Below are 16,067 nucleotides of genomic sequence, written 5' to 3' on the forward strand. Positions count from 1 at the left end.
ATGATCCTAAAATTTGAAATGTACAGGAGACTCATGTAACCTTCTGTTAACTCCAGATTCATTATATCATCTTGGACATCATCCAAAGATTTATTTTAAAACCATACATATGGTTTTTCAGTTTCAGTAATACAGCCCATGATTATAAAAACAATGTGATAGTAATATAATAGAGTTCTACTATGTAAAATATGTGAGGTTCTAATATTCTCAATTTAAGGAGGAATTTTATCAACAAGAAAATAATGAAGTCATATATTGAAAATGTAGATTATTGATAACAGCTATTTCTAGTCAAACTAAGCCTACTGTTAGATTCAACCAGTATTTTATGTCTTCAGAATGCTTTTTTATAAAGAATTACGAAAGATAGGCATTTTCTAATGATAGAAAGTTGTTTCTGCAACTCCTAGAAGAAATTTTAGGACTTCTTAAGATCTGTTTTGGGAACTTTATAAAAGAGTTAATACCTGCTGTCCTCAGATTAATTTTTATAAGCCTACTGTGGTCTGTGGCCTGGTTAAGTTATTATAGTGATGGTTGGGGTGGGGACAAAGAAGGGAACTAAATGTATTGATTACCTTCCACATACCATATGGCTTCCTTTATTTCTCACAACAGCCCAGCAAGGCAGAAATGATTTCCCTCTCCTCTAAAGTTGAGAAAATTGAGGCCTGAAGAGATTGCTGGTTTACTGCAGGAATCCAGAGGACTCCCTCTATAGCCTTCTGGAATTCTTAGGACTTGTTTTCCTTAAGTACTATCCCTAGGCACTGAATAGATGTTTAAATATTTGTTCCATGCTTATCAGCATGCAGTACATTTTTTTTTTTAATTTCAGCTGATCTTAGACATGTAACTTAAAAGACAAAAACTTCCTTTCCTTTGCTGATCACATCTGAAATTTTAACTGCTTTCTCAAATGATCTGCTCTAGAGAGTCTTACAAAGACTATATTATTTTTAGGAGTGATTCTGCTATTTTACACTTTTTATGTGTATAAAAACAGGAATGAGGGGTGAAAGGAGGTAAAAATGCAGACTATTATGGTCTGGATATCAATTCCTAAATGGTCTCGTGTTTTTATTCGCCAGATTAGGTAAAATAATTCATCATGCTAAAATACGGGATTTGGAGGGATACAAATCTTGTGATATTACTGTCAAAATAAGAACGTGATGACAACTAGGTTCTTACATCTGGCTACTTCTTTAGTATTTAGTGATTTGTGGATAAAATTTGCCAATCTATGTGATCTTTAAAGTATAAATTCTATTAGACTTACACTTTAGAATTCATTGCATATGATGATATGAAGCAAAGACGGAAATGTTTATATTCTAAAGACTGACTTATAAGTGGTAAGTGGTAAGTGTAGCCTCTTGTAATCTTAGATGAAATCTGACTTGTAGAACAAAGTAGAGCATAGATATTTAGAGCAGAATAAACTAAGAGCAATTTAATATTTAGAGTTAATTTCAATTACTTAACTCTGATTAAGAGTAGAAATCAGGAGAATGAGAAAATTAAAAACCATGAGAAAACATTAATGGCACTAGGTCTGTTCGGCCTGCCGAAGGACAGCCTGAAGAGTGGAGGCTGGAGGCAAGGGGGATGTCATAGCTAATTTTTAATATTTGAGAGCTAACAAACATGTAAAAGAGTAATGACACTTGTTTTGGATGATCAGAAAGGTAGAGCTAGAATGGTGGGTCAAAGATAAATTTTTTCAAGTATTTAATAATATAAATATTGAGTTATTGAGCAGCTTAGGATAACAGATCATTTTGACTGGGAACGTTATAGCAAATATTATTGTGGTAAACATCTTTAGGATACAGATTTTATGTGAATACAACATAGCTGTTTAATATTTCATATTGGTTAGCATGTTGAATCAGGTATAACTGCATACTAATTTAGTCACTGATAAAACAAATGTTCCCATTGTAAAATTCACCAGTGAACATAACACACTTGTACCTCTGACTTCAGTAACGCATGGGATAGTTTGGCTTTATATTCCAGTCTTCAGCATGATTAGTATTCTGCTACCAGTTTAACAATGAAGAGCTTTCATCTATCAATAAAGAGAAAATGCTATACTTTGTAATTTGCCTAAGATTTGATGGAGAAATGTTTTCTAGTTCAAAGTATTTCATTATTTTTCTATTAAGTAAGACCTTATTTTTTTCTGCCCCCAAGAAGGAAAAGCTGGCTTTTATATATTTATCTAAAAAAGGAAGTGGAGGGGAGGAATAAGTTATCAGATCTCAGATCCTACTAGATTTAAATTCTGCAGAGCAACCCTTGAAGCCTCAAACTCAAGATTTCATTCCCTTTATGAGATGCTATGTGGGCTATTTTGAAATTTTTACCATGTTCTATACTTAGCATTGTAATAAAACATACTAAAAGGTTTTTTATGTTTCTTAGCTATTTAAGGTGATGGATTTAAAATTTATGCATATTACCATATAACCATGGCTATATATTAGATTTAAAACAACAAAAATGAATAGATAATTTGACCAAACACGAAATATCTTTTATTTTTAAACTATGGAAAATAACCAAATTGGATATTGAGTATGGAGACTGAGAATATAATAAAAGGAAGAAAAATATACATCATAAATCATTCCCAAAAGGCACATGTGTATTATATTTATTTTTCTACAGATGTAAGACAGAGTATAAGAACAGTGAAGCTCAATAACCTACTTTTATAACATGAATATAGAGACACATAGTCTCTGGCACAGTTGTTATCCAGCATGCAGGCACGCAATAAACATGGAATGGTTGAAGTTTATATCCACTCAGAAGAAATAAGCCTGAGTGTTTTAAGATGAAAATAGTAAAATATAACTAAAAGAAAAATTAATATTGTTCATACTCTTAAATTTTAACTTAAAAATTGAAACAGCTTAAAGAGTATTTTTTATTTGAAATGACTAATGGCTTGATTTAAAGTGTCCTTCCTAAAATAAATTAGATCCAGTTAGAATTTTGACTGATGTGTCTTTATTATAATAGGCTCTTATATACCTTTTACTTGAATGAAGATGCAGCATTTTTCTAGTTATATGAATTTTGAAAGGCATAATCATTAGAAGAAATAATTGTTAAATAAACAATTCTTGTATCTTAATTAGAATTTTCAAAGTTAACACCATTTTTGAGAAGCACTGTATCCTTCTAGATAACTATTTCAGTTGATTTTTGCCTTTCAACTGTCTTAAGAACTGGGTATTTTTAATATTTAAAAGAAGAGAACTTGTACAAATTTTTGCCATGAATAGAAATTTTAGTTCCTAGACCATTTAGTGAAATAGTGTAGTATTTAATAACCTAAAGATCTTAGCTTTTTATATCTGTGCACAGAACTTTATTTTTCAAATAGATTACTCTAGTGCTTAGACTTGGGACTTCAGAATTATGGGTAGTACTAGGTTTTTGTGGTTTCCTTAAGGCAATGCTTTATAGATTCCCTCTTATTTTTCACAGCAAAAAATATGTTGATATCTACTGAAAATGAAGTATATGTCTTCACATTTATGTTTTAAACTAGCCTGCCTTTTTCTGTCTTTCTTAGGCCAATGGAAGCATTGTTGTGAAGAACTTATGAAAATTGAGATTATGTCACCACGGAAACCACCTTTGTTCTTGACAAAAGAGGCGACCTCAGTCTACCACGATATGAGTAAGTGGGGTTTTTCTTTTCTAAGCTGCAGGGTAACAAAAACAACATTGTCCATACTCAAGCAGCTTATTCTATTGACATTAAAATGCTAAAATTTTCAAGGCACAGTCAAAATGAATGAAAAAAGACTATGATTATAGACTAAGGAACTCATGTTTAATAGATGAATTAATACAAAATTAATGAATACACATTTTTCATAGTTTGAATGCTTAAGATCAAACAAAAATGTTAAAGCTTCAAAATGAATAAGGCTGCACTGAAAATAAATATTAGCTGAGTAGTTGATGAAAATTCTGAAAATGTAAACTTGGGAGATTCTAAAATATAATCATGTTCTATAATTTTTTCTGTGTTTTATTAAATTTGTTTTAAAGTAATGTTGATAAATGAATATTAATAAATGGAAGCTTTCATCTCAGGTCAAAAAATTGGTTAAGTTTAATACCTTGGAAAATTTTAACTTTATAGACTCATTAATTAATATTCCATTTTCCCACACTTCGAAGGGTATTTATTTCTCCGTGGGATTGCCTGAACGAACAGTGCTGTGAACACACACAGGTCAACAGTAAATTCTACTCTATTTTTGCCACCAATATATACTTTACATACACTTTAAAATGTTAGATACAACCAGTGATTCATTTAACAGACGTTTATCTCTGTTCTCTTATTTTTTCCCAAGGAAAAATTCATCCAGCATCCTTATCACCAAACTGGTATCAGGGTTTCACTAGGTTTTCTTGGGTTTCTGTTTTTGGAATTTTTCCCTATTAACAGAGACTTTGCTAGTCTAAAGGAAAGGATGTTAATCCAGTTACACTTGTCCAGGTTTACATATCAAGCTTTTATAAAAAGGGGATCTCCTCTTACCTAGAAGTCAGAATAAATTTTAAATCTAAGAAAAGTTATTTAATAAATATTTAACCTATAGAATTGAAAAAGTTATGATGTGTCTACACTCCTTGAAAACTGGTTTATACTCATTTATTTAGGAATGTATTTATGTGTGTGTATGTGCGCGCACGCACGCTCTTGTGTGTGCATATGCAGTGCATGGTGAATGATCTTTTTTTTTGGTTCTGTTGGTAGAGTTATTTTTAAACTTAAACCAGTTGCTGATCCATTGTGTTTTTGATGATTATTATAGATACTGATTTAGAAAACAATAACTCAAAGTGTACACAGCTTTTGAATTTTTCCCCTATGTACTTTTTCTCAAAATTATTACAGGCATTGATTCACCTGTAAAACTTGAAAGTTTAACTGATACAATACAAAAAAAACTTGAAGAGACAAATGGACAGTTTCTTATTGGTCAGCATGAAGACTCCTCACCACCTCTTTGGGCCAGCCTCTTTGATGGTAATCATCAAGTGGTTATCCAGAAAAAGGTATTATCTCCTGCAAGTAACCAGCTACATGATGGGAAAGGGAAAAAAAGACGTGCGCCCCTTCCTCCTTCTGATAAAGCTCCATTCAGCTTAAAAACACAGAGTAACCCAGATCAATTGGATAAGGACAACTGGGAAAAAACAAGTGTATCTTGGACCTCGCCTTTGGATACCAAATTATCAACCCTAATGCATCACTTACAGAAACCGATGGCTGCTCCTCGAAAACTCCTTCCTGCCAGGAAAAATAATGTAAATGATGATAGTGAACACATAGACACTAAAACCAATTTTGAAGCCAAGCCAGTGCCAGCTCCAAGGCAGAAATCTATCAAAGACATTTTGGACCCTAGATCATGGTTGCAGGCACAAGTATAGAAAACTATGTATAAAGCATTTAACAAAATCTATACTGTTAGACTTGATTCAGAAGCACTAGAGATATAGTAATATGTAATTATGTTGGTAAATATGATAGTGACTTACATCAATAATTAATAAGCTATGGGGTCTGAAAAATGCTTTATAATGAAGAATTGGATTTTTCTTTTATTTCTGATCTTTGGAATATAAGTGATTTCCCTGGTAGAGTGCAAGAGGCAGTTTCAGACAATATCCTAATTGTTTGAAGGGTTAATTTATTCCTAAATTAGTGCCAGCAGTGAGCAAGCACTAGGCAGAAGAAGGCATTAAAATTTCTTTGGGGAGAGACTGTCTAGTAATTTAAAATGTGTTAAATATGAGCCATATTCTCATTGTGAGAGTTTTAATACTAATGGAATGTTTCAAAAAGTTTTATTCAAACCACAAATTATAGAATCCACCCAAGAAAATTTCTTCTTAGCATTCTGGAATTCTCATCTAATGGTTCACTGACTCTCATCTATTGTTTAACTCACTAGTTAACTCACTGACCTTTCAAATTCCTGGGATAAATTTTGGAATATTAAATTCTTCATCTTTAAAGGGAATTCATAATGTGTTATTCAAAGTTGTTTCCTTGATGAGCCCTGAAATCCTGTTGACATTAACTCTCATAAGTGAAGCATAACATTTATTAGTTTAGAGAAAAGGTAAATGAAATGTTCTCTATTTCCACTTTTCTGTGCATGGTGCTAATTTCCATTATGACATTGGAATTTGGGGAAGTGAGTAGCTGATTAACACCTTAAAATTCATTTAATACTTATTTAAAAAGCAGATGGCTGATTCAAAAATATCAGAAAAGTTGGCCATGAAAATAATTTTCAGAATTAATCCTTTTAAAACATTTTAATTAAATTTCCTTTTTCTAGTAAGGGTTGATGTCTGCTATTGATGTTATTCATTAAAAGTCATATTCTTACAACAATGACATCGGAATCATTTCCATAGGAGGTAATTTCCATAGCAACTAATCATTGTGACCCAAACAGGATTATGAAATCAAGTGAAGAAATAAATAGCGAGAGGATGAATACCTTAAAGGAACAAAAAAATCCTTTTTTAAAATAATAATGCTTCTTGTAAACAAGAGCTGAACAGTTTTAAAAATCAAATCAGAATTTCCAAATAAAACAGTTTCCATAAGGTGTCAGCAACGGCTCAAAAAATCTGAAATCACACTGAACCCTAAATGTCATTGCAAGAAATAAAAATATAAGAATTAAATTACTGCCCTGTGTATAATCTCTAGAGATCTTTTTAAAGCTCATGAGAACTCTATTTGGATCAGAACTACATTATTACAAAGTAAAATGAACACTTGACAAAAAAGTAACATTAATTTAAATGGAGCCTTTCATTATTTTTAGATAGCAGTCTTTCTTCATTTATATAGAATGATGTAACTGCCAGGTTACTTTTGTGTTTGCCGGGGACTCCTCGTAAGAATTGCAACTCGGGGGAGTAATGATACAAAAGGTCTCTTGTGACCGTCGACACCATGATAGACATAGTATTTGATGAGAAGGAAGCCCCACGTGCCTGCCTTTAGAGGACTGTAGAGACAATCACATGCATGAAAACCTGCAAAGGTACGATTAATTTGTTTTTTTCTAACAAGAAGACTCTCATAAATTCTGTTGTGGTTGCCAGTTCAGTAAATGACAATATTAAAATCTACAGGCTATTATTGTTTGAATTTTTGTTTATTTTTTAAACCTCAACTGCTGTTTTTGACAGCATTTGTGACTGTCATTGCCGCTAAATTATTGAGCTAGAAGATGCTGCAGGCAAAATTGTTTCTGAAACTGGCATCTAAGCATTTTTTTTTTTTTTTAGTCGAAGCCTTCCTTCTAACAACCAGTGTTAAAACTTCCAAATTATATTCTTGTCATTTCCTCATGCATATTATATCAAGAAGGATTTAAGGTGTACTGGAAATAGAATTTATTCATAGAGAAACTACCTAGCAGTTGTGCCCTCAGTGGGACACTGGAACAAAGCTGAGGCCCTTCCTCCTAGAAATATTTATGTGAAGCCTGACCAAGGACCACGGTTATTCAGGCTATTTCTGGGGGCCCACCTCCCTGCATGCTACAGAGCCTTTGGGAGCAGGCTGAAGGCTTCAGCTTCACTTCCTTTAACGTGCTGTTCATTAAATGTTAGTTCACTTCCCCCGAAAGGTTTAATACAAAGTCGGAGCTCCCTCCCTTCCTTTTTTCCTTCTTACTCCCTTCCTTCCTTCCTTCCACAGTTAAAAAAAATCTAAAAATACTTACTTAAACACTTTTTCAAGGAGTTCGTCAAAGAAGTATTTGTTTTCTCATTTCCTAAACCGGAAGTTTATGACAGATAAAAATATGTCATGTAATAAAAGACATTTCAGCTTTTTATGAGCTGCCTTCTCACATTCCTGTTTGTCCTTTTAATTTGTTTCCTGATATATGAAGACTATAAACTTGAAAACAAAGAGTTAGCTGTCAGAGCTTGATAAGAATATTATAATTAGAGAAACAGAAAGAATAGTTATTTTATGATATTATGATAATTCTGATAATCTGAAGATAATGTCTTAGAAAATTACATTTGCATTTCAAGATCTGGGACATAAATTACTTACAACAGCATTAAGATAGTATTTTTACTTGCTACAAAGTGGTGAGCTTTTTATTTAAACATCTTGCCAAGGACAAAGAAGGCATTTTGTTATTATAAACACACACCTCCTAAGGTAAAGAGTCTTTCAGAATATCAGGCGTGCCAACTCTGGTTGGTGAGTTTGGTTAAATCCTCCTTTAACTGTCTGCAGTGCCCCCTGACTTCTTTAAATGGATGTGCATGTATTTGGAAAACTGATTTCATTTATTCTAAGTGCCTTATCTTTACCCTTTAAGATCTTACTAAGTAAATTTTTCTGGTCCTGTTTATTGAAAATGGAAGCTGCCTTGCATTAGAGAGGATTCATATAAGGTAGGTTAAGCAGTCAAGTATTTCCTTAGGCTTGTGTTCAGCACCTTAGTCACCTACTGAGAAGTTAATTAATTCAGTCCAAAATGAAATTATAGGGCAGTTTGGCGCAATTTATGTTAAATGCCATTTGAATGTAATCACCTGTGTTACCATGAATGAGGAACAACTGAGTCAGAACGCTGTACCAGGAACAGAAAGAGCAGTGCTTTGGCAGGGAAATCTCTCTCCCTGTGGTCAGAATTTATCAAAGTCCTTGTCTTCTTAAAGAGTGAATTATTGAATAGTAATTAAACTTTAACTGATGACCATTTATACAGTGTTCTGTTAGTCTTAAACTACAAAGCAGACAGAGTTGACTTTAAGTGCCCTTACATTTCAAAGGCATCACTATTTTCAAATGTTTACATGTGTAATGGAACTGCTTCACTAATAACAGTTCTATGAAAAAATGGTTTATTTTGGATCATGTGTATTTTTAGTTAGCACTAAAAAGGTGTCATTACCTTTGAATTTTTAAAAGACAAGACTTCATTTAAAGATATGCTAGGGGGTGTTATTTTTTTTAACATGCTTGTATGATTGACATTGTTTCTGATTTTTATTTTTTAATTAAATGTAGGTCAAGCGTCATCTAGATTAAAACATATTCATGGGACGCCTGGGTGGCTCAGGTAGTAAAGTATACAACTCCTGAGTTTGGCTCAGGTCATGATTGCAAAGGTCCTGAGGTAGAGCCCTGTGTCAGGATCCATGCTGGGCAGGGTGTCTGCTTGGGTTTCTCCCTCTCCCTTTGCCCCTCCCCCTGACTCTGCTGGTACTCTCTTTAAAAAAAAAAAAAAAGTATCCTATTATGGGTATGTATTTTTTTTAAAGTACCAAAGATTGGTAAGGAAGCCAATGTCATGTGATTAAAATTTCTATACATTAAAGGAATTGGTTCATAAAGACATTTGCTGCCTTTTTCTTTAGGTACCCCCTTCTGTGCTAGACTGATAGACGTAAACTGCTGTGAAATCAGCTCAATCAGAAAGACATACCCAAAGCTGGTGTTAGTTATTATAAGACTAATATTTGATAACCTTGCTATAACTAATAATCATTAGAATGTTTACATATAATCTTTCTTACAGTATACTCTTTTAAAAATTCACTGTATAACGTTAGTCTTATGTTATTGATGAAGAATTTGCTCAGAGCTTAAGTCATTCTGATAATAAATTAGAAACCTAGGATACTCAGTTGCTGTTAGTCACAAGGAGACTCCTTATTCTAATGTACCTCCCTCAGTGCTTAATTTATTCCCATGGAGCTCTTCAGGGGAGGGGGAGAGAAATGAACAATCCTGGCTCAATTATATTATTTTAACGTTTTACTTCTGAATCTGAAACATGACCAGAAATATTTAACTTTTTTTTTTAAAAAAAGCTTCCCTTTCTCTGAGATTTATTACATAAATATTTTTGTTTATCTGAATATAGGAAAAATACCATTCCTGACATGTTTGATAATTAGAAAACTAGGCAAAATCATTCCAAATCGTACTGAAAATTGTGTTTTATGTCACAGCAGTTTGCTTTCAGAGATACGGTAATCTCTTTATATATTACTGAAGGAGAAAGAGATTGAAAAGGTCTTGTGTATACATAATTATGTCATGTCATAAACATGTTCCAAGATATTGAAATAGAATGTTTCAAACCACAAGCAGAATCAGACCTATAAATACAGAAGACAAACTGATGGTTCCCAGTGGGGAGGGGATGGACAAAATGGGGGAAGAGGGGTGGGAGATACAGGCTTCCAGTTATGGAATAAATAAGGCACGGGAATAAAAGGCACAGCACAGGGATTACAGTCAATGGTATTGTCATGGTGTTGTTGAGGACAGATGGTGGCTACCCTTGTGGTGAGCACAGCATAACCTAGAGACGTGTCGAATCACTGTACACCTGAAACTAATTAACATTGTGCGTCAACTATACTCAGAAAAATGTTTTTTTAAATAGATGGTTTTGATGACAATGGATACTTTTCTGAGTGCTATATTTTTGTTTGTCTACTCAAAAAAACATTTTCTTTCTGTCTTTGTGAGTAGATACATTTTTGTTGAATTTAGCCATCTTAGTAAACATCTTTAGTTGTGGCAATTTTCATTTTATATTAAAGAGGACAAAACGTGTTAAGAAGACTTATCTATCCACTTACCTCAACTATTAAAACGTGTTAATATACATAAAATATAAAATTATATAACATATACTCCATCAAGTCTTCAGATTTTCAATTAATCTTAAAAGACTCTAGTAAGTGCTGCCAATGTTGGCAGAACAGAAGTCCAAACCTCTCCACAGCTGATGGAAAGCATCACAGCCCCCTTCCAACCTGCCACGCCCTGCTGGGTGCATTCCTCTTGCTACTCTCAGCGTTTGGACCTTGCCTCAACAAGTTTCTGCTTGCTCATTATTTTCTCATGCTATCCTTTTAGTCTAGAATATCTCTCCTCCCTCTCTTCCCTACCTCCCTCAGCCCACAGCCAGCAAATTTTGTTCATTCTTCAAAATGGTAGCACCTTTAAATTCCTCAAGCTTTCATGCCCTCTTCAACCTCTCCACCAGGGTAATTACACTCCTTTCTTTGTACTTTATTTATATCTCTATAGCCCAAGCCCTTGTTCACAGTTTTGTGTTCCCTTACCTATTAGTTTTGTGAATTTGTCTCCTGCATAATATATTACCATAAACTTACCAAATTTAAACAACGTCCATTCATTATCTCACATTAATTTCGATTGGCATTCTGCATGGATTCCAGTGGGTTCTCTGCTTTGGATCCCACAAGACCAACATAAAGGTGTCTGCCAGCCTTGGCTCTCTAATCCGGAGCCTCTGGGGAAAATCCACTTCTAGACTTATCTGTTATTCTGTTGTTGGCAGAATTCAGTTCCTGGTGGTTGTAGATGGACCAGGGATCACTCTCAGCAGCTACAGGTCGTACTCTGGTTTTTACACATGGCTCCCTCTTGAAAGACAGCAACAACTCATTAATCTGGTGGATTAAATCCTCCTCATGGGGGAGTTCACAGATTTATCTGACTTTTCCATCCACCACCAGCTGGGGAAAACTACTTTTTAAGGAGTTATGTAAGTAGATATGGCCCATCGTTAATTCAAGATCCACTGATTAGTAACCTTAATTACATCAGGAAAAAAAATCTCTTGCATATAATGTAATCAGGGGCATGATATATTCAAAGGGCAGGACATCTTGGGGTGCCATTTTAGAATTCTGCCTATCACAAATTAGGTTTTTCAGGACAGGGAGCATGTCTTACTAGCTTTTCAATCCTGTCACAGTGAAATGCTGGTGGAGGAAGAGGCTTGGGTAAGTATGTGTAGGGCATTGTGCTAAGCATATGAATTAACTCAGTAGCCCACGAAGTAAACATAGAAGACTTGCCTGGGGTCACATTGCTTTGGTAGTTAGGACTGTGGATTCTGGAATTAGACCTGGATTAACTTCTAACTCTGCGTGACCGGTTGTGTGATTTGGGACTTTTTTTTTTTTTTTAAACATCATCTAAGTTTGGGGTCTTAAGGTTTTTCTATCTTTAAGGTAAAAATAGTATTTACCTCATAGGATAGCCATGATTATTTAATAAGATAAAGCAGGAAACAAACATAAAGCCCAGGGCCTGGTATTTAAATTTTTACCTTATTTCTATAGTGTGATATATAACATTGTAACAAATGTATAAAGAAAGGCATGAGAAGATCTAGCTAACATACACACATGCATATATATATATATATTCTTAAAAGAATTTTAGGGGTGCCTGGGTGGCTCAGTGGGTTAAGTCTCTGCCTTCGGCTCAGATCATGGTCTCAGGGTCCTGGAATCAAGCCCCGTATTGGGCTCTCTGCTCAACAGGAAGCCTGCTTCCCCCTCTCTCTCTGCCTTCCTCTCTGCCTGCTTGTGATCTCTCTCTCTCTCTCTTTCTCTCAAATAAACAAAATTAAAAAAAAAATTTAACCCAGCTCCACTTTTTTTTTTTTTAATGTGAAAATATCAGACTCAGACTTTAAGAAATATCTAAAATTGTATCCAAATACTTATTGTGTATGAATCCTATGTTAGGCACCATTGCAGTTTGGAAAATTATAAAGAATACTTATTCTTGAAAAGTTCATGTATTTGTAGGATCAACCATATTAGAGAATAGCAAGGTGAATTACTGCTTGAATTTGCATTCTGCATATCTTAAAGTAATGTATTTGTACACAGACATTTAAAGAAATCCCTATCTACCACCAGTGTACCTGAGAAATTAATTGAAAAGATAATACATAAACAAGAGGTGATATAAAAGAGTATTCAGTATATCACAAATATCTAATTTTAAGAGGTATGAGAACTTTTGCAAAACAATTTTTCAACAAGTACAAAATGCCTTGTATATTTTTACTACTCAAGTGAGTTAAGCAACGCAAAATTATATACTATGAGTATCTTGGGACAATGTGAGAACAAGTTGTAATAGGAAGATTTTTCAAATCAAGGAGAAATAAACAAAATAGAAGCCAGTTTATCCAGAAGGTTCCTGGAGGAGTTTAAGGGGGAATGTGGTCATGACAGTTGTGGAAAAGAATGGATTAAGTTAGGCATTGAGCCTATTTTGGGGGTAGGAACCCATAGAACATGGTGAAGATTGGCCTGGCTAAAGTATAATTGACAGTAGGGGAAAGGTAGGCTATATTGGACCATGTGCAGGACCTTGAATGCCAGTTCAAGAAAATAAGGCAAACTGAAGTAGGAATCGTCTACGTCAGCAATACAGTAGGCAGAGTTTGTAGAAAGAGTATTCAGTTTAAGAGTTGGGGGAATTGGATTCTAGTCGTCGTTTTACCATTAAATAGCCGTGTTGCCTGGGCAAGCTATTTACTCATCTGTTCGACTTTCCTATTAGTAAAACCACTGGAATGGCTGTTGGTATTTGTCTCGAACTAATCTAGAGAGGCCTAGGCTCCTGAATTGATAGCTTTTGAGGTCGCAAACAGAGAGAGTGATGCCAAGAGAGTGAGCCTCTGGTTCTCCCTCTCCTAATTCAGCTAGAGTAACTCCAAGTTGATCTCTCTCTCGTTTTATCCCCTCAGGGTAGTATCATAACAATCACCATTTTATGAATGAGCGATTGAAGGCACGGGACAATTAAGTAACTTGCCTAAAGTCTCATGGTGAGTGAGACACTATTTGAACATCATCATTCATGATCCAAAGTGAGTGCTCAACTTCCTCAATGTACTCCCAGACTTTAATAAATGTGAAATAGCAAAAAAAGATTAAGTGTAAGTTTTGCCGGACTAGCTTCCAAACTCTTCTCACAGAACTTTTAATATCTAGAACTGTGGTTCTAAGCCAGGGGTGATTTGTGTTCACTATGGAATATTTGGCAGTATCTGGAGACCATTTGGATCGCCATGCCTCGGGGTTTAGCGTGCTGCTCAGATCTGTTGGGAAAAGACCAGGGATGCTGTTAACTATGAAGTCATGTCGTTTGGGGCCATGCCTATATAGGAAAGGGCATTCTGAGCAGAAAGAACAGAGCAAACGGTAGGGCAGGAGCATTATGGTGGTTTAAAATACATCTACAAATTCTCTGACACTTCTCTTCAAAGGTGGAACCTCATTCCCCTGCCCTTGAATGCAGACTTAGTGATTCACTCCTAGCTAACAGACTGGTGGAGGAGATGCTGTGCGGCAGCTCATGTCGTTCGCTCATTAGAAGGACACTTACCTCCAAGCTTTCTCTCAGATCTTTTACTTTGAGGGAAGCCAGTAGCTACCCTCAAAACAGTCCTAGAAGAGACCCCACTGAAGACGAACTGCACCCTCTTCCCAGCAACAAGCACCACCTTCTGAGTGAGCCACCTCGGGAGCAGATCCCAGGCATGAGCAGCCTGAGAAATTCCAAGCCAGAACCATCCAGTTAAGTGCTTCCGAAATTCTTGACCCACAAAAACTTACAGTAAGATAATAAATGCTTATTGTTTTAACCAGTAACTTTGGGGGGAGGGGTATTTGTTTCCAAAGCAATAGATGGCCTTTAAAAACTTGAAAATATAGGGTATGCCGAGTGCCTAAAATGGTGTAATTGCACATAGCTGGGGGTTAGAGAAATAAAGTGGATGAGAGAGTGAAGACAGATGAACTGCCTTGAAGGTCAGGCTGAAGTGTTTACCTTCCATTTAGTTTATGAAGAACTCTGCCTTGTGGGCCTAGCGTATCCTGATCACCTGTGACCTACTCTCTGTTAGACCAGCGAGGGCCTGAGTGGCGATGGTTGGTATTGGGGGAGCACGCAGAGGAAAAACAAAAGCCTGTATATGTCACCGACTACTTGGGAAGTCCATGGATGGCAGGGGCTAGTTTTGAGTCAGGCTTTATCAATACAGAAGTGCTGGGGGGATCAAGTCTCCCCCGGCTTGATTAAAAAAAAAAAAAAATTAAGGAGAGAAATAACTTCTCCATGTATCCAGGCCACTAATGTGACCACATTGACTAGATTCTTCTTACCTTACTAGACTCTTTGCTAGGATAAGATGACACATTAAATTGCTTCCACCTGCAACATCTGAGCATGACTGAGTTTATCAAATTCTCTTTTCAGTAGGCAAGAGGAAAGGGGAGCTTGAGGGTTGTGAAGAGTGACCCAGAGCCATGAACAGATTGCAGGGTGGAAACAGTCACCGGCCCAGGGCAAACGTCATGCGTCCACACCAAGCCCTTTGAATGGAGTTCATGATTCCTGCTCTCCTCTGGGGGAGATTCAGCTGTACTTTTTTTTTTTCCCTTCATAATTTGTGATATCAAAAGTGCATTTTAAATAGTCAGCTCTGAGAGCAGCACTGACATCATCCCCAAATGAGTCATTCAAAGTTTCTTCAGGAAATTAGAATAGTGTGCCCAGGATACTTCCACACCTTTGCTATTTCGTGCTGCAAAGCATCCCAAGAAATGAAACTCAATAAAAATGCAGAGATATGATTCCATTTTAGATTGATCTCAACCCAAATCAATTACTAAAATAAAATGCTTAGAGTGGAGAGCCCTGAAAGTGTTGGACTAAATGTACCACAAGCCTGATCAACACCAGCGAAAATACTGTTGTTTTATTTTCTGCAGTGAACTTCATTAGAAGTAGTGGATAATTCGTATTATTAATGTAATTGGGAAAAAACGACATGCTTTCAGCCAACACTTTGCTAGTCCCCATCATATGTAGGGCTCTGCCAGCTGCTGGGCAGGGGAAGATGAAGATGAAGGCTAGTCTCTGTTTCTTGGGGATTATAGATTAGTTGGACTGATACATGAGGTTTAGTTCCAGTGCCGGAAAAAAAAAAAAAGTACTTTTCTGATCAGTAACCAGCATTAAAACAATATGTATACAATACTCTGCTTTTGTTTCAGCAGCAGGACCCCATTTCCAAGGAAAATCTTATGTGGGCCTTTTAATAATAAAAGAGGTCACAGTGCAACTACAGTGGAGTGGAAAGGGAGTAGGAGCACGTGGCCTC

At 35.6% G+C, this 16,067-nt stretch overlaps 1 protein-coding gene across 6 annotated transcripts in view; it reads left to right on the forward strand.

Moving 5' to 3' along the window:
- Positions 1-9,443, forward strand: part of RTKN2 (rhotekin 2) — a 75,363-nt gene extending 65,920 nt beyond the window's left edge. For all 6 annotated transcript variants that reach the window (XM_059170151.1, XM_059170153.1, XM_059170148.1 and 3 more), the window contains 2 exons: positions 3,599-3,706; positions 4,943-9,443. In XM_059170151.1, the coding sequence (XP_059026134.1) occupies positions 3,599-3,706; positions 4,943-5,481 (647 nt within the window). In that variant the 3' untranslated portion in view covers positions 5,482-9,443. The remainder of the gene's footprint in view (positions 1-3,598; positions 3,707-4,942) is intronic.
- Positions 9,444-16,067: the final 6,624 nt, after the last annotated feature.

The sequence above is a fragment of the Mustela lutreola genome, chromosome 4 (assembly GCF_030435805.1).
Source record: "Mustela lutreola isolate mMusLut2 chromosome 4, mMusLut2.pri, whole genome shotgun sequence".
Lineage (NCBI taxonomy): Eukaryota > Metazoa > Chordata > Mammalia > Carnivora > Mustelidae > Mustela > Mustela lutreola.